Source organism: Pan paniscus, chromosome 13, assembly GCF_029289425.2.
Source record: "Pan paniscus chromosome 13, NHGRI_mPanPan1-v2.0_pri, whole genome shotgun sequence".
In the NCBI taxonomy this organism is placed as follows: Eukaryota; Metazoa; Chordata; class Mammalia; order Primates; family Hominidae; genus Pan; species Pan paniscus.
The window spans coordinates 110248549-110267598 of record NC_073262.2 but is presented as its reverse complement, the minus strand read 5'-3'; the positions used below and the strand labels follow the sequence as shown (position 1 = coordinate 110267598).

The following is a 19050-nucleotide window of genomic DNA, read 5'->3' as shown; positions in this document are numbered from 1 at the left end:
TTTTTTTGTATTTTTTTTTTGAGACGGCGCTTCACTGTGTCTCCCAGGCTGGAATGCAGTGATGTGATCTCGGCTCACTACAACCTCCGCCTCCTGGGTTCAAGCGATTCTCCTGCCTTGGCCTCCTTGTTAGCTGGGACTACAGGCCCACGCCACCACGCCTGACTAATTTTTGTATTTTTAGTAGAGACGGGTTTTCACCATGTTGGCCAGTCTGATCTCGAACTCCTGACCTTAAGTGATCCCTCCACCTTGGCGTCCCAAAGTTCTGGGATTACAGGCATGAGCCACTGTGCCCGGCCTGTATAAATATTCTTCAGTGATTAAAATAACTATAATCAGTGAGTAATACTTTCTCACTGGTTATAAAATTTTTTAATATAATTCCAAAATAAAAACTACCTATTATCCCATCACCAAGAAATAACTATCATTAACACCTTGACTTGGCAAGGGGTGGGGCATTTCTTTTAGTTCTGTTTGTGCGTATGTATATAATTGAGACAAATGGAATAGATGTTTTAAATTCTTGATACATTTTTGCCAAATTGTTTTTGAGAAAGTTTGTTCTGATTTAAACTCACAGCATCAGTGAATGAAAATGTTTATCTCGTGATAGTCTCACCAACAATGTTTTTTAAATTTTTGCTAATTCGATAGTGGGAAAATGGTTGTGAATGTGAACTTATAAAAAATATATATCGGTTGTTATGAAAATTATTGCTTCCTGCTGAGTGCGGTGGCTCACGCCTGTAATCCCAGCACTTTGGGAGGCCGAGGCCTCAATCACGAGGTCAGGAGATCAAGACCATCCTGGCTAACATGGTGAAACCCTGTCTCTACTAAAAATACAAAAAATTAGCCGGGGGTGGTGGCAGGCGCCTGTAGTCCCAGCTACTCGGGAGGCTAAAGCAGGAGAATGGCGTGAACCCAGGAGGTGGAGCTTGCAGTGAGCTGAGATTGCGCCACTGCACTCCAGCCTGGTGACACAGTGAGACTCCATCTCAAAAAAAAAAAAAAGAAAGAAAGAAAGAAAGAAAGAAAATTATTGCTTCCTTATAATTATTTTATGGAACAAATAAAATTAAGCATATAATATTAAGAAGTCTAGATATCTAAGTTCTAGTTTATATCATGCATGGCTTAAAAACAATTTTGTAAGACTGAATTATATTAAATGGAATCAAAAGAATAAGAATAAGTAAAGGCAAGTCATAGAGCCTCAAGTAAGACTTCTGTAGAAGATGTGAAGCCACCATCTCTCTTGTAAGCTATTTGCTAATTTGTCTGTTTATTTCCTACTGTGTTCCAAAAAGGGAACAACTAATATTAATAGATTGATGTATATAGCACAATGCAAAGCAGTCAGATCCCACCTGCAACTAGAATTTCTCAAATACTCTACTTGGGTATGTTTTGAAACCTCAACTGATTTGGAGGAATACACACGAAAGGCATAATTCCCAGAATGCTAGAATTACAGAGCAACTTCAGAAAAAGTTTAATTACTACCTTCCTAAGGCGTCCCAATGCTGCTGTATGTACTCCTCCTGTTACTTTGCACCTAAAATTTTAAAAATAAATATTTATACCTGTAAAATTCCTAGTATGGATCGTACACCACTGTTGACCTTAATACTGTGACTGCACTGTCTGCTGAAGGAAAAGGAAATCATATTTGTGGAATATACAGTGTTTGGTTTTGGTATTTAGAGTTCCCAGGCCTGATAGGATTCCCTTTCCATACCTGAGAGGAGGCACAGATGGTTTGTGATGTTGGTGTGTAAGGCTACCGCTGGGATCTCTAGATAAATACATGAGACAATCTGGGGAGTAGAGCAAGAGTGTAGTGGAAATGTTTGGATTGGATTTAATAAACATTAAGACACATGGGAACAAATGCAAAATTCTGGACTCTGTTATAGCCCATGAATGCAATTTGATGCTGTCATTAGTGTTGCCCTCTGCAAAATGAAGTCTTTTCTGACTGAATGTATTTTCTGGTCTGGGGCCATTACTTGTCAACAATTAATGCTGTAATTGTTCTTGGGCCTTTGCGTTAAAAATGCATGATGATCTGGCTGGACATGGTGGCTCACACCTGTAATCCCAGCACTTTGGGAGGCCGAGGCAGGTGGATCACCTGAGGTCAGGAGTTCGAGACCTCCAGGCCCAGCCTGGCCAACACGGTGAAATCTTGTCTCTACTAAAAATAAAAAATTAGCTGGGTATGGTGGCATGCGCCTGTAGTCCCAGCTACTCGGGAGGCTGAGGCAGGAGAATTACTTGAACCCAAAAGGCGGAGGTTCAGTGAGCCGAGATCGTGCCACTGCACTCCAACCTGGGCGACAGAGTGAGACTCCGTCTCAAAACAATTTTGGAAAAAGCATGATGATCATGATAATGGAGGAATGGAATTAAAACTCTTTCCCTGTGTAGTCCCAGCTACTCAGGAGGCTGAGGCAGGAGAATGGCGTGAACCCAGGAGGCGGAGCTTGCAGTGAGCCGAGATCGCACCACTGCACTCCAGCCTGGGCGACAGAGCAAGACTCCGTGTCAAAAAAAACAAAACAAAAAACAAAACAAAACAAAAAAACCTCTCCCTGACATTGAAGGCCTTAGATAGCAGGGATCTAACCCACGTTTAAAGCTTAATCTCTCCCCTATGCAAAACTTTGTGAGGAAAAGTAGTTACTCAACATTCTGTCTCCACCACTATTGCTTTATTAGTGCTCATTGCTCCTTCTGGAATGCTGCTCTTACTAAGGCTGTCTGGCAGTTCTGTCAAGGATCATTTCAAATGCTACTTCCTCCATGATACACCTCTTCTATGAACTCTTTTCTACTCTGATGAAGTTTCTTTTCTCTTTTTTTTTAATTAAAGAGTTTTTAAAAATAAATGTTTATTTTATGTACAAAAAAGTATCATGGTTTTTCATTGGGTAGATGCCTTGGATTATCCTTTGAAGGAAGATCATTAAGTTCAACTTAATGAAACCGATATCCTTCGCATACTGACGGAAACACTGGCTGCACTTACTGAGGCCGTATTTCCGGATCAGACCGTGCTGGTTTGAACAGACACGACAAGAGCGAGAACCCCGGCCAAATTTTCGCGGGCGGCTCCAGTACAGTTCTTGGTGACCCATCTTGCTCTCAGGAGTTTAACAAGGTAAAAGTAAAAAAAAAATTTTTTTTTTTTTGGAGACAGAGTTTCGCTCTTGTCGCCCAGGCTGGAGTGCAGTAGCGCGATCTTGGCTCACCATAACCTCTGCCTCCCGGGTTCAAGCCATTCTCCTGCCTCAGCCTCCCGAGTAGCTGGGATTACAGGCATGCGCCACCACACCTGGCTAATTTTGTATTTTCAGTTGAGACAGGGTTTCTCCATGTTGGTCAGGCTGGTCTCGAACCCCCAACCTCAGGTGATCAGCCCACCTTGGCCTCCCAAAGTGCTAGGATTACAGGCGTGAGCCACTGCGCCTGGCCAAGATTTTTTTTTTAAGATCGGTTTTAGGTTCACAGCAACATGGAGAGGAAGGTAAACAGATACCTCATATACTTGTCCCCACAGATGCATAACCTTTACCATTATCAACATCCTGCACCAGAGGGGTGCACTCGTTACAACTGATGACGCCATACTGACACATCATATCCCCCAAAGCCCATAGTTTATATTAGTGCTCTCGGTGTTATTCATCCTACGGGTTTGCACAAATGTATAGTGAAATGTATCCACCATGACAGTATCATGCAGAGTATTTTCACTGCACTAACCCCAGGCTCCAACCCTTAGCAACCACTGATATTTTTACTGTCTCCATAGTTTTGCCTTTTCCAAAATGTCATGCAGTAAGCAGCCTTTTTTGGATCGGATTCTTTCGCTTAGTAATTTGCATTTAAGTTTTCTTCATAACTTTTTTTTTTGAGACAGCCTCACTTTGTTGCCCAGACTGCAGTGCAGTGATGCGATCTCGGCTCACTGCAACCTCCGCCTCCTGTTTTCCAGCGATTCTTTGCCTCAGCCGCTTGAGTAGCTGGGTTTACAGGCATATGCCACCAAACCTGGCTAATTTTGTATTTTTAGTAGAGATAGAGTTTCACCATGTTGCCCAGGCTGGTCTCCAATTTCTGGCCTCAAGTGATCCACCCGCCTCGGCCTCCCAAAGTGTTGAGGTTACAAGCGTGAGCCACTGTTCCTGGCCGCTTCATAACTTTTTATGGCTTGAGAGCTCTTTCTTTTTTCTTTTCCTTCCCTTCTCTCCCTGCCTCCCCTCTCCCTCCCTCTCTGCCTCCTTTCCCAGCTCCTCTCTGCCTCCATCCTCACTCCCTCCTCCCCTCCCCTCCCCTCCCCTCCCCTCCCCTTCTCTTCCCTTTCCTCCTTCTTTTCTTGTTTTTTGAGGCAGGGTCTTGCTCTGTCACCCAGGCTGGAGTGCAGTGGTGTGGTCATGGCTCACTGCAGCCTCAACTTCCTGGAGTCAAGTTATCCTCCCATCTCAGCCTCCCAAGTAGCTGAGACTACAGGCATGCACCACCATGCCTAGCTAATTTTTAATTTTTTTGTAGAGACGAGGTCTCACTATGTTGCCCAGACTAGTCTTAAACTCCTGAGCTCAAGTGATTGTCCCACCTCAGCCTCCGAAAGTGCCAGGATTACAGGTGTGAGCCACCATTCCCCACCCTGGACATAAGTTTTTAACTCCTTTGGGTAGACACCAAGGAGCATGATTGCTGGATCATGTGGTAAAAGTATGTTTAGTTTTGTAAGAAACTCCCAAATGGTCTTCCAAACTAGTTGCACCATTTTTGCATTCCCACCAGCATCAGTTCCTGTTGCTCTATGTCCTCACCAGCATTTGTTGTCAGTGTTCTGAATTCTGGTCACTCTAATAGGTGTGAGGTGGTGTCTGTTTGAATTTGCTTTCCCTTGATGACATATGATGTGGAGTATTTCGTCATATGCTTATTTGCCATCTACAACCTGTTTGGTGAGGCGTCTGTTAAGGTGTTTGGCCAATTTTTAAATCAAGTTGTTTTTTTTTCTTATTGTTGAGTTTTAAGAATTCTTTGGTCTCGGTGCAGTGACTCATGCCTGTAATCCCAGCACTTTGGGAGGCCGAGGTGGGCGGATCACCTGACATCAGGAGTTCAAGACCAGCCTGGCCAACATGGCGAAACCCCATCTCTACTAAAAATACAAAAATTATCCAGGCGTGGTGACGTGTGCCTGTAATCTCAGTTACTCGGGAGGCTGAGGCAGGAGAATCACCTGAACCCAGGAGGCAGAGGTTGCAGTGAGCCGAGATCGTGCCACTACATACCAGTTTGGCAACAGAGCAGGACTCCGTCTCAAAAAAAAAAATGCTTTGTATCTTAGGTAATAATCTTAATATATCTTTTGAAGATATTTTGTCCTAGTCTGTGGCTTACCTTCTCATTCTCTTGACATATTCTTTCACAGAGCAGAAGTTTTTAATTTGAATGAAGTCCAGCTTATTTATTATTTCTTTCATGGATCATGCCTTTGATGTTGTATTTAAAAAGTCATCACCATACCTGAGCGTATCTAGGTTTTTCTCCTATATTTTCTTCTAGGAGTTTGTTTGTTTGTTTTTGGAGTTGGAGTCTTGCTTTGTCGCCCAGGCTGGGGTGCAGTGGCGCTATCTCGGCTCACTGCAAGCTCCGCCTCCTGGGTTCACGCCATTCTCCTGCCTCAGCCTCCTGAGTAGCTGGGACTACAGGTGCCTGCCACCATGCCCCGCTAATTTTTTTTTTTTGTATTTTTAGTAGAGATGGGGTTTCACCGTGTTAGCCAGGATGGTCTCAATCTCCTGAACTCGTGATCTGCCCACCTCGGCCTCCCAAAGTGCTGGGATTACAGGCATGAGCCACCGCGCCCGGCCTAATTTTGTATTTTTAATAGAGTTAGGGTTTCTCCATGTTGGTCAGGCTGATCTCGAACTCCCGACCTCAGGTGATCTGCCCTCCTCGGCCTCCCAGAGTGCTGGGATTATAGGCATGAGCCACCGTGCCCGGACTGAAATCTGATGTTTTATTCCTACAGAGCTAGAGCCATTTCCTTGACTATTACAACTTGGTATCCTTTTAGTGCTTGGCTCATTTCATTTCATATGGCAGGTGCTCAAAAAGTATTTATTAAAATGAACTGAAAAATCAGAGACAAACACAAAGGAAATATAAATTAGGTTATACTATTAAAACATAGTTTGAGATGTCTGATGACACAAAAATACTCTCTCAACCCTATTTTTCATTGAGAAAAATGCCTCTTCCCCCAAGTCATTTGTTTTATAGGTTAAGTGCTTACACTTTGAGATCAGTTGTCACTTGGTTCTTGGCAAAGAGAAAATAAGATGTTTTGAGAATTGACGGTCATTCTGGTTGAATACGGATGCCAAGTTTTCTTCTGGGTATAAGAGCCAGATGGCATAACTGTGAACAGGTAACAGCAGGATGAAAGCTATCCCTCTTTGATTGCCAGATACTTGGGTCAGATTTTCAGATGATACATAATTAGTGGATAGGGGCCCTTGGCCAATAGCACATCCATTCACATTTCAATTAGAGGTGCATGGTAAGGGGATGATATTATTATTGCTGGTATTATTTCTGCAGTTGAGCTAAGTACTAAAAAAGGGAGATAGTCCCAAGCCCAAAATGTCATCAGGCCAAAATGAGACTGGGTCACCAGCCCTCCAAATCAAACTTCAGGCTAATTCAATATGATCGAATGAGGTATTAGAAAGTCAGAATTTAAAGCCTGAAGAGTAAGAAAGGGGAGGTGATCAGAAGTGTGGAATACAGCTTTTCTTTTGTGTATTAAAGTTACACTTCAATCTCCTCTCAGAGTGCTTCTTTTTTTTAACCTCTTTCACCCACTTTATTTGTCCTACATCTCAATAAGCAAGCTCCCTGTGGAGCCACTTTTCTCTCTCCATTCAGAGACATGTTCCCATGATTTCTTTCTGCTTGGATTGTATGATTTACCTGGCTGGCCTCCTGTTCCATCAGATTGTTTCCCATAAAAATGCTGATGAACATTCATTTTTGAGAATTTTTCCAATTTTTTTTTTTTTGCTTTTTCCTTAAACAAAAAGCCAAACACATACTTTCTCATAGCAAGTAGACTAATTATGATTTAGACCTGTTTTGGGGGACCCATTCATAGTCATAAAAATCAACTTACTGAGGCCGGGTGTGGTGACTCACACCTGTAATCCCAGCACTTTGGGAGGCCGAGGCGGGTGGATCACTTGAGGTCAGGATTTCAAGACTAGCCTTCCCAACATGGTGAAATTCCGTCTCTACTAAAAATACCAAATTTGCCGGGTGTGGTGGTGCATGCCTATAATCCCAGCTGCTCAGGAGGCTGAGGCAGGAGAATCGCTTGAACGGGCGAGGCAGAGGTTGTGGTGAGCCAAGATCATGCCACAGCACTCCAGCCTGGGCAACAAGAGTGAGACTCCAACTCAAAAAAAAAAAAAGAAAAGAAAAAAATTTTCTTTTGCCTCATAGTACATAACAACATATAAGTAACATAAATAGGTGTTTATGTAACATAAATAGGTATTTATATAAGTAACATAAATAGGAGGTCTGGAGGTCGAGACCAGCCTGACTAATATGGTGAAACCCTGTCTCTACTAAAAATATAAAAATTAACTGGGCGCAGTGGCAGGTGCCTGTAATCCCAGCTACTTGGGAGGCTGAGGCTTGAGAATCGCTTGAGCCCAGGAGGCAGAGATTGCAGTGAACCGATGTGGTGCCACTGCACTCCAGCCTGGGCGACAGAGCCAGACTCTGTCTCAAAAACAAACAAACAAAAAAACAGCTTTATAGAGATGTAATTCACATACTGTAGCATTCACCCAGTTAAAGTGTACAAAAGAGTACTTTTAATATGCTTAGAGTTGTACAACATCGTCAACCAAAAAAGAAATCCTGTACCCATTAGCGATGAATCTCCATTCTCCACCCCCACAACCCTAATTAACCACCATTATTTTTTCTGTCTCTATAGATTTGCTTCTTCTCGATATTTCACATAAATAGCATCATACAATACATGTAGCCACACATACATACATAAATATGGTCTTTTGTGACTGACTTCTTTCACTGAGCATAATGTTTTCAAGGTTTATCCATGGTGTAACATATATAGTACTTCATTCTTTTTATTGCTGAATAATATTTCATTATATGGATATACCATATTTTGTTTATCCATTCACCATTTGATGGACATTTGGGTTGTTTCTACCTTTTGTTACTATGGTTAATGGTACTATAAAATTTGTGTATGTGGTTTTGTGTGGACATATATTTTCATTTCTCTTGGTAATATATCTAGGCATAGAATAGTAGGTCATATCATAACTCTATCTATAACATTTTGAGGAACTGCCAAACTATTTTCCAATGTGGCTGCACCATTTACATTCCCACTAGCAACTTATTAGGATTCCAGTTTCTCTACATCCTCTCCAACACTTATTATTATCTGTCTTTTTGATTATAGCCATCCTAGCAGGTATGAAGTGGCATCATATTATGTTTTTGATTTGCAATCTCTGTGAATTAATAATATTGAGCATTGGCTGGGCACGGGGCTCATGCCTGTAATCCCAGAACTTTGGGAGGCTGAGGTGGGTGGATCACGAGGTCAGGAGTTCAAGACTGCCCAACATGGTGAAACCCCATCTCTATAAAAATATAAAAATTAGCCAGGCATGGTGGCAGGAGCCTGTAATCCCAGCTACTCGGGAGGCTGAGGCAGGAGAACTGCTTGAACCAGGGTGGCAGAGGTTGCAGTGAGCTGAGATCAAGCCACTGCACTCCAGCCGGGGCGACAGAGTGAGACTCCGTCTCAAAAATAAATAAATAAAATAAAAATAAACAAACAAAAAAACTACAGTTGAGCATTGTTTCATATGCTTATTGGCTTTTTGTATATCTTTGGAGAAATGTCTATTTAAATCCTTGTCCCATTTTTAAGTGTTTTGAGCTGTAAGTGTTCTTTATGTATTCTGGGTGCAATTCCCTTATCAGACAAATGACTTGTAAATATTTCCTGCTTCTGATTGTCTTTTAACTTGCTTGATGCTTTCCTTTGAAGCACAAATATTTTAATTTTGATGAAGTCCAATTTTCCATTTTTTCTTTTGTCACTTGTGCTTTGGGTGTTACATCTTAAAAGGCATTGCCTAGTCCAAGGCCATGAAGATTTACTCCTGTGTTTCCTTCAAAGAATTTTATAATTTTAGCTCTTATGTTTTGGTCTTTGATCCATTTTGAGTCAATCTTTTTGTATGGTGTGAGAGGTAAGGGTCTGACTTCATTCTTTTGCATGTGGATACCAGTTGTCTCATCCCTATTTTCTAAAAAGACTGTTATTTCCCCATTGAATTCTCTTGGCACCTGTGTTAGGCCCTTTTTGAGTTGCTGTAAAGAAATGCTTGAGACTAGGTAATTTGCAAAGGGAAGAGGTTTCATTGGCACACAATTCTGCAGGCTGTACAAGCAGGGCACCAGCATCTGCTCAACTTCTGGTGAGGGCTTCAGGAGCCTTACAATCATGGTGGAAGGTGAAGGGGGAGCAGGCACATCACATGGTGAGAGCAGGAGCAAGAGAGAGAATGGGAAATGCCACACTTTTAAACAATCTGATCTCACGTGAACTCATTCATCACCAAGGGAATGGCACTAAACCATTCATGAAAAATCTCCTTCCATGATCCAATCATCTCCCACCAGGCCCCACCCACAACACTGGGGATTCCATTTCAACATGAGATTTGGTGGGGACACAGATACAAACCATATCATCACCCTTGCTGATGCTCAGTTTACCATAAATGTAAAGGTTTATTTCTGGACTTCCAATTCTATTCTGTTGGTCTACATGTCTCTCTTTATGTCAGTTCCACACAGCCTCGGTTACTAGAGCTTTGTAGTAAGTTTTGATATTGAGAAGTGTGAATCCTCCAACTTTCTTTTTCAAGATTGGTTTGGCTATTCTAGGTCTCTTGCATTTTCTTCTGAATTTTAGAATTAACTTGCCAATTTCTCCAAAAAGTCTAGCTGGAATTTTTGATAGGTATTGCACTGAATCTGTAGATCAATTTGAGGGTATTATCATCTTAATAATAGTGTATTGTGATCCACAAACATGGAATAGCTTTCCATTTATTAGGTCTTTAATCCCTTTCAACAATACTTGTTAGCTTTCAGTGTACAAATTTTGCACTTCTTTTATTAAATTTATCCAGAAGTGTTTTATTCTTTTTGATGCAATTGTAACTAGAATTGTTTTCTTAATTTCATTTTGGATTGTACGTCACTTGTATATAAAAATATAATTGACTTTTGTATATTGACCTACTATCCTGCAGCCTTGCTAAACTTGTCTATTAGTTCTAATAGCTTTTGTCTTATTTTGTTTGGTGTGGATTTCTAAGGATATTCTATGTACAAGATCATGTCATCGGAAAATAGAGATAGCTTTACTTTTTCTTCCTGAATTTGGATGCCTTTTATTTCTTTTTCTTGCCCAGACTGGAACCTTTACTACAATACGAAACAGAAGTAGTGAGATCAAACATCCTTTCACTCTAAGGAGGAATGCATTCAGTCTTTGACTATTAAGTATAGTGTTAGCTGTGGGTGTTTCATAGCTGCCCCATATCAGGTGAAGAAATTCACTTCTGCTTCTAGTTTGTTGTGTATTTTTTTTAATCACAGAAGGGTGTTGCATTTTGTCAAATGCTTTTTCTACGTGTGTTGAGAGAATTATGTGGTTTCAGTCCTTTATTCTATTAATATGGCATACTATTTCGATTGATTTTTGGATGTTAAATCAACCGCGCATTCCTGTGATAAATCCCACTTCATCATGGTGTATAATCCTTAAAATGTCTTTGTCTGGTTTTGGTATTAGGGCAATACTGGCCTCACAAAATGAATTGGGAAGCATTTCCTCCTGTTCTAGTTTTTGGAAGTTTGTGAATCGTTGGTATTCATTCTTCTTTAAAGAAGAATTTTGGTGGAATTCACCAGTGAAGTCATCTGGGCCTAGGCTTTTCTTTGTGAAAAGTTTTAAAATTGCTGATTCAATCTGTTTACTTTTTTTTTTTTTTTTTTTTGTGAGACGGAGTCTCACTCTGTTGCCCAGATTGGAGTGCAGTGACACAATATCGGCTCACTGCAACCTCCACCTCCTGGGTTCAAGCGATTTCCAGCTAATTTTTGTATTTTTAGTACAGACAGTGTTTCACCATGTTGGCCAGGCTGGTCTCAAACTCCTGACCTCAAGTGATCTGCCCGCCTTGGCCTCCCAAAGTGCTAGGATTACAGGCATAAGCCACCGTGCCCGGCAATCTATTTGCTTACTATAGGCCTATTCAGATTTCCTATTTCTTAAGCCAGTAGTTTGTGTCTTTCTAGGAATTTGTTCATTTTATCTAAGTTATCAAGTTTGTTGGCATACAGTTGCTTATAGTATTCCCCTGTAATTATTATCATTTTCTTTCAAGATCTGTTTGTGGACCCTTGTAATTACTTTTATTTCTATAAGGTTGGTGGTGATATTCCCTTTTTCATTTGGGTCTTCTTTCTTTTTTTCTTGGTCAGTCTAGCCAACTGTTTGTTAATTTTGTTGATCTTTTCAAAGAGCAATTTCTCGCTTCATTGATTTTCTCTGTTGGTTTTCTATTCTGTTTCATTTATTTTTTCTATGTTATCATTTTTTTTCTAAGTTTGCTATTTGTTTTTCTTTTCTCTTTTCTTTTCTTTTTTTTTTTTTTGAGACAGAGTTTTGCTCTTGTTGCCCAGCCTGGAGTGCAACGATGCAATCTCGGCTCACCGCAACTTCCATCTCCCAGGTTCAAGTGATTCTCCTGCCTCAGCCTCCCTAGTAGCTGGGATTACAGGCATGTGCCACCCATGCCTGGCTAATTTTTGTATTTTTAGTAGAGACAGGGTTTCTCCATGTTGGTCAGGCTGGTCTCAAACTCCCAACTTCAGGTGATCCACCCATCTTGGCCTCCCAAAGTGCTGGGATTACAGGTGTGAGCCACTGTGCTTGGCCTGCTATTTGTTTTTCATATGTCTTACGTCTTTTTTGTTTGTTTCTCTATTCTTTAATTACTGCCATTGTGTTGAATAGATATTTTCTGGTGTATTATTTTTATTCCCATATATATATATAGATACAGATAATGTTCCCATATATATGTTCCCATGTATATATGTACCCATGTATATATGTTCCCATATATGTTCTCATATATATATGTTCCCATATATATATTTTCCCATATATACATGTTCCCATATATGTTCCCATATATATATGTTCCCATATGGGAACATGTATATATGGGTATATATATATGGGAATATATATATATGGGTATATATATATGGGAATATATATATATGGGTATATATATATGGGAATATATATATATGGGTATATATATATGGGAATATATATATGGGTATATATATATGGGAATATATATATGGGTATATATATATGGGAATATATATGGGAATATATATATGGGAATATATATATGTGGGAATATATATATGGGAATATATATATGGGAATATATATATGGGAATATATATATGGGAATATATATATATGGGAATATATATATGGGAATATATATATATGGGAATATATATATGGGAATTATATATATGGGAATTATATATATGGGAATATATATATGGGAATTATATATATGGGAATATATATATATATGGGAATATATATATATATATATATTTTTAATTGAGACAGAGTTTCACTCTTTTTGCCAGGCTAGAGTACAATGGCATGATCTCAACTCACGGCAACCTCTGCCTCCCAGGTTCAAGTGCTTCTCCTGCCTCAGCCTCCCAAGTAGCTGGGACCATGCCCGGCTAATTTTTGTATTTTTAGTAGAGATGGGGTTTCGTCATGTTGGCCAGGTTGGTCTCAAACTCCTGACCTGAGGTGATCCACCCACCTCAGCCTCCCAAAGTGCTGGGATTACAGGCATGAGCTACTGCTCTCGGCCTTTTACTATGTATGTTTTAGTTATTTCTTTTTTTAGTGATTGCTCTGGGGATTACAATTAGCATCTTAAAACAATCTAGTTTGGATTAATATTAGCTTCATTTCAATGGTATACAGAAACTTTGTAACAATATATCTGTTTCCCCCATCCTCATTTGTTCTTTGTATTATAGTGCCATACAAATGACATCTTTATGATTTATATATGCATGAACACAGTTTTACAGGTGCTACTTTATGCCCTTGTCTTTTTTTTTTTTTTTTTTTTTTGAGATGGAGTTTTGCTCTTGTTGCCCAGGCTGGAGTGCAATGGTGTGATCTCCGCTCATTGCAACCTCCACTTCCCAGGTTCAAACAATTTTTCTGCCTCAGCCTCCTGAGTACCTGGGATTACAGGCGCCCACCACCACGCCCAGCTAATTTTTATATTTTTAGTAGAGACGGGGTTTCACCATGTTGGCCAGGCTTGTCTCAAACTCCTGACCTCAGGTGATCTGCCCGCCTTAGCCTCCCAAAGTACTGGGATTACAGGTGTGAGCCACCATGTCTGGCTGCCCTTGTCTTTTTTAGATAGGAAAAGAGTTACAGACACAAACAGAAACCCATTTATAATGTTATTTATATTTACCTTTGCAGTTTTATTTTTACCTTTACTGGTGCTCTTTATTTCTTGGATTCAATTATGGTCTAGTGTTCTTTCATGTAGCTAAAGGATTCCCTTTAGTATTTCTTACAGGGCAGGTCTACTAGAGATGAATTTTTTCAGTTTTTGTGTATCTTTGTTTATTTGAATGTCTTAATGTCTCAATTTTTGAAGGATATTTTGCTGGATGTAGAATTCTTGTGTGATGGTCTTTGTTTCAGCACTTTGAATATGTCATTCTACTGACTTTTGGCCCCTACAGTTTCAGATGAAAAGTAAGCTGTTAATCTATTTGAGGATCCCTTGTACATTATATGTCATTTTTCTCTTGCTGTTCTCAAGATTCTCTCATTGTCTTGAGATAACTTGCTAACTTGACTATAATGTGTTTCAGTGTGGATATCTTTGAGTTTATCCCACTTGGAGTTTATTGGGTTTCTAGGATGTGTAAATTAATATTTTCCATTAAATTTGGAAAGGTTTTGGCAATTGTTTCTTCAGATATTATTTTTGCCTCTTTTTTTTTCTCCTCCCTCTGTGGGATTCCCATTATGCATATGTGGTTAATTTGATTGCCTTATTCAAAATTTTTATTACAGGCATAAGTACTCCTATAGGTGTACTCTTTAAGTGGAACTGCTAGGTTATGGCAGTGACATTAAGAATTTTGATAGGGCTGGGTGTGGTGGCTCATGTCGGTCATCCCAGCATGTTGGGAGGCTGAGTCAGGTGGATCACTTGAGGTCAGGAGTTTGAGAACAGCCTGGCCAACATGGCAAAACCCAATCTCTACCAGAAATACAAAAATTAGCCAGGCATGCCTGTAATCCCAGGTACTAGGGAAGCCGAGGCATAAGAATTGCTTCAACCTGAGAGGCAGAGGTTGCAGTGAGCTGAGATTGCACCACTGCACTCCAGCCTGTGTTACAGAGTGAGACTCTGTCTCAAAAAAAAAAAAAAAGAATTTTGATACCTATTGTCAATTGCCTTCTCAAACGTTTATAACAATATATCCTCATACCAACAATGTATGTGCAAGCCCATTTTTCTTAGGAAATTTTTAATTGATTACACTGAAGATGCTTTTTAAATACTAGATAAATAACTTATTTTCAGTTGGCTAGAGTTCCTTAGATGTGACTTACTGCCTCTCAGAATCTTCCATCAATGCTGCTGTTACCTACTCCTCTAGTTCCTTCTAGAATCATCCTTGAAAAACATTCATGAATGAGGAAGAAATGATGGGTATGTTTCCCAATACTTTTTTGTCTGATCTGTTCTGTTTCGTTCTTTTTTGTGTTTCAGCATCTAACACAGAATCTGCTTGATAAAAGACACCCAGTAAATATGGATAGAAAAAAATGTGTTTGAGGCCGGGCATGGTGACTCACGCCTATAATCCCAGCATTTTGGGAGGCCGAGGCAGGCAGATTGCTTGAGGTCAGGAGTTCGAGACCAGCCTGCCCAACATAGTGAAACCCCATCTCTACTAAAAATACAAAAATTAGTCGGGTATAGTGGCTCACGCCTGTAGTCCTAGCTACTCAGGAGGTTGAGGCAGGAGAGTTGCTTGAACCCAGGAGGTAGAAGTTGCAGTGAGCTGAGATCGCACCATTGCACTCCAGCCTGGGTGACAGAGTGAAACTCCATCTCAAAAAAAAAAAAAAACTGTGTTTGAATAACAAGCTTTTTTTTTTTTTTTTTTGAGACGGGGTCTCACTCTGTCACCCAGGCTGGAGTGCAGTGGTGCTAACTCAGCTCACTGCAAGCTCCGCCTCCCAGGTTTGTGCCATTCTCCTGCTTCAGCCTCCTGAGTAGCTGGTACTACAGGTGCCTGCCACCACCCCTGGTTAATTTTTTTGTATTTTTAGTAGCGATGGGGTTTCACCGTGTTTGCCAGGATGCTCTTGATCTCCTGACCTCGTGATCCACCTGCCTTGGCCTCCCAAAGTGCTGGGATTACAGGTGTGAGCCACTGTGCCTGGCCGAATAACAAGCTTTTATGTATTTAAATCTTTATTCACAAATTCAATTATTTCCTTTTGAAAAATCCTCAGAGGAGAAATTGCTAAGTAGGTGGATCTGTTTATTTTTTGAACCCTTGGTTGGTATTTTCAAATTGCCTGCAGAAAGGTTTGGCCATTTTCCACTCTACCAGGAATATCTGTTTTTCTACCCTGACCAACTACTGATTCGTTTAAATCTATGTAATTGCTGGTTGAAGAATAGGGCATTACAGTTTTAATGCAGATTTCTTGTAGGACAAATGATGTTGAACTTTTTTTTTCTTGCAACCCATGCAGGCATGTTGGACTTTCTATTGTCTTTTGCCATTTTGCTCTCTTGATCAGCAAAAGCACATCACTTTGGGAAGGAGAGCTGGTCTCTCTGAATCCCAGGGGCCACAGCCTGGGGCTGCTCAGGAAATGAGAGGGCTGTTTAGGGCTTGTGACAATCCACTTGTTTCTGAGGCAGTCTCACAAGATGTCATCCTCATTGGTAACAAGAAAAGCAGGAGAGGTTTAATTGTACCTTGCTTCTGGTAGGTTCTCCTTTCCCTGTACCATGACCCAGGCAATTCAGTTTATCTTTTGGATCATAGGAACTCAAGTGTGGGCTTTTGTGATCAGCATCTTCATTAATGTTGACCTTCCTCTAGGTAGGTAGACTCCAAGCTTTTTTAGTTTTGCACACACATTAGTAAACAATTTCCAAGCATGCATTTCAAATATATGTCTATTAATGAATAAAGTCTAATACATGTATTACATAATACTAGTGTATCAAATACATATAAACCTATCACACAAAACTCTACATCTAGTATATCAAATACATATAAACCTATCACACAAAGCTCTACATTTTAAAGGGTGAGATGAAAAAGATATACAAACATGGTAGTACCAACATTCCTTCTTGGTCAGTGATATTTCCTTCTGAGCACCTCACTTTTGAGTCCACTGCTCTCGTGTATTTGCAGAAAAGTGGGTTGTCTCCTGTCTGAGCTTGTGAGTCGTTTAAATATTTCTTAGGGTGCTAGACTTTCTCAGACACTGATCAGCTGGCTGTGTAAACCAGCACTTTCTATGGGGTTGAAAGAAGGGCACTTTAAACTACTGATCAGTAAACTGAGCCCAATGTCCTTTAAGGCAAAATGTATACAATGGACAGCCAGAGAAGCAAGCAGTGCTAGCCATCTTTCTTATTCTCCTCAATCTCCACTGCCTCAGAATTAGTAGTTAATCTTTTTATTCAAAAACTGCCATTGGAAAGACATAGTGCTCATGCTTGCAACTCCAGATCTTTGGGAGGCCCCAGCAGGAGGATTGCTTGAGGCCAGGAGTTTGAGATTAGCCTGGGCAACATAGTGAGACTCTGTCTCTATTTTTTTTTAAATTGCCATTGACATTTGAGTAAAGGAAAGCAATAGTAGGAGGCTTGGCAGGACCTACCCTATGCTGTTACAGTTTGTTTCCAATTATCCAATTGAGTAAAGTATTATATTACATCATACTGTGTGATATGGTTTGGCTGTGTCCCCAACCAAATCTCATCTTGACTTGTAGTTCCCATAATCCCACAGTGGGGGGTACTTAAATCATGGGTGTGATTACCTCCATACTGTTTTCATGATAGTGAGTGAGTTCTCACGAGATCTGATGGTTTTATAAGGGGCTTTTCCTGCTTTTGCTTGGCACTTCTCCTTCCTGCTGCCATGTAAAGAAGGACATGTTTGCTTCCCCTTGTGCTATGATTGTAAGTTTCCTAATGTCTCTCCAGCCCTGTGGAACTGTGAGTCAATTAAACCTCTTTCTTTTATAAATTACCCAGTCTTGGGCAGTTTATAGCAGTGTGAGACTGGACTAATATACTGTGTAAACATGTAAGGTCTCTATATGTATTAGACCATTCTTGCATTGCTAACAAGAAATACCTGAGACTGGGTAATTTACAAAGAAAACAGGTTTAACTGGCTCATGGTTCTGCAGGCTGTATAAGCATTGCACAGACATTGCTTGGCTTCTGAAGAGGCCTCAGGGAGCTTTTATTCATAGCAGAAGGTGAAGTGGGAACAGGCATTTCACATTGCAAAAGCAGGAACAAGAGAGGGGGGCAGGCAGTTGCCACACTTTAAAACAACCAGTTCTTGCAATAACTCGCTATTGAAAGGACAGCACCAAAGGGATAGTGCTTAGCTATTCATTAGAAATCTACCCTTATGGGCTGGGCGTGGTGGCTCACACCTGTAATCCTGGCTCACACCTGTAATCCCAGCACTTTGGGAGGTCGAGGCAGGAGGATCACCTGAGGTCAGGAGTTCAAGACCAGCCTGGCTAAATGGTGAAACCTCGTTTCTACTAAAAATAGAAAAATTACCCACTGCATGTGTGCCAGGCTCCTCTCATAAATATGTATAGCTTTTCACTAAAACTTGGTCACTATGTATGATACTGGCCCTGTGAGTCATAAAACCTAACCTGTCCTTTCAAGAGGGAGCACCTTTATTTGACACTGGGGACTTCCTCTTCACGGCTTGGAAATTGATGTGGCCAATAAAGCTCTAAAATAATAATAGTAATATGGCCAGATGCGGTGGCTCACGCCTATAATCTCTGCATTTTGGGAGGCTGAGGTGGGTGGATTACTTGAGGTCAGGAGTTCGAGACCAGCCTGGCCAACATGGTGAAACCCTATCTCTACTAAAAATACAAAAATTAGCCAGGCATGGTGGCAGGCACCTGTAATCCCAGCTATTTGGGAGGCTGAGGCAGGAGAATCACTTGAACTTGGGAGGTGGAAGTTGCTGTGAGCCGAGATGGTGCCACTGCACTCCAGCCTGGGTGAGAGAGTGAGAGCCAGTCTCAAAATAAATAAATAAATAAATAAATAAAATAATCATAGTAAAAGTAACAACATACAAATAAAAGTTATGAGGGAATTTTTCACCCTCCCAACGTTTTGGGATTACAGGCATGGGCCACTGCACTTGGCCCAGAATTTCTTCACAGAAAAATTTACTATCAAATGTTTTCATGGAAGTAGTTTTCCCTGAAGAAAGAAGGAAAATCAGCTGGGTGCAGTGCCTCATCCCTGTAATCCCAGCACTCTGGGAGACCATGGTGGGAAACTGCTCGAGGCAAGGAGTTTGAGACCAGCTTGAATCACATAGCAAGACCCCATGTCTTAGAAAAAAAAAGAAAGAGGCCAGGTGCAGTGGCTCACGCCTGTAATCCCAGCACTTTGGGAGGCCGAGGCGGGCGGATCACGAGGTCAGGAGATCGAGACCATCCTGGCCGACATGGTGAAACCC

General features: G+C 40.8%; 1 protein-coding gene across 1 annotated transcript; it reads right to left on the bottom strand.

Moving 5' to 3' along the window:
- Window positions 1–2051: 2051 nt before the first annotated feature.
- On the bottom strand, window positions 2052–4691 carry LOC117979291 (small ribosomal subunit protein uS14-like). Its single transcript, XM_034953849.2, has one exon. The coding sequence runs from the start codon at window positions 3147–3149 to the stop codon at window positions 2904–2906; it is 246 nt and encodes an 81-aa protein (XP_034809740.1). The 5' UTR covers window positions 3150–4691; the 3' UTR covers window positions 2052–2903.
- Between the last annotated feature and the right edge of the window lie 14359 nt (window positions 4692–19050).

Excerpts from the sequence above, each read along its gene's own strand:
- LOC117979291 (XM_034953849.2), bottom strand. The coding sequence starts at position 3,149 with ATGGGTCACCAAGAACTGTACTGGAGCCGCCCGCGAAAATTTGGCCGG.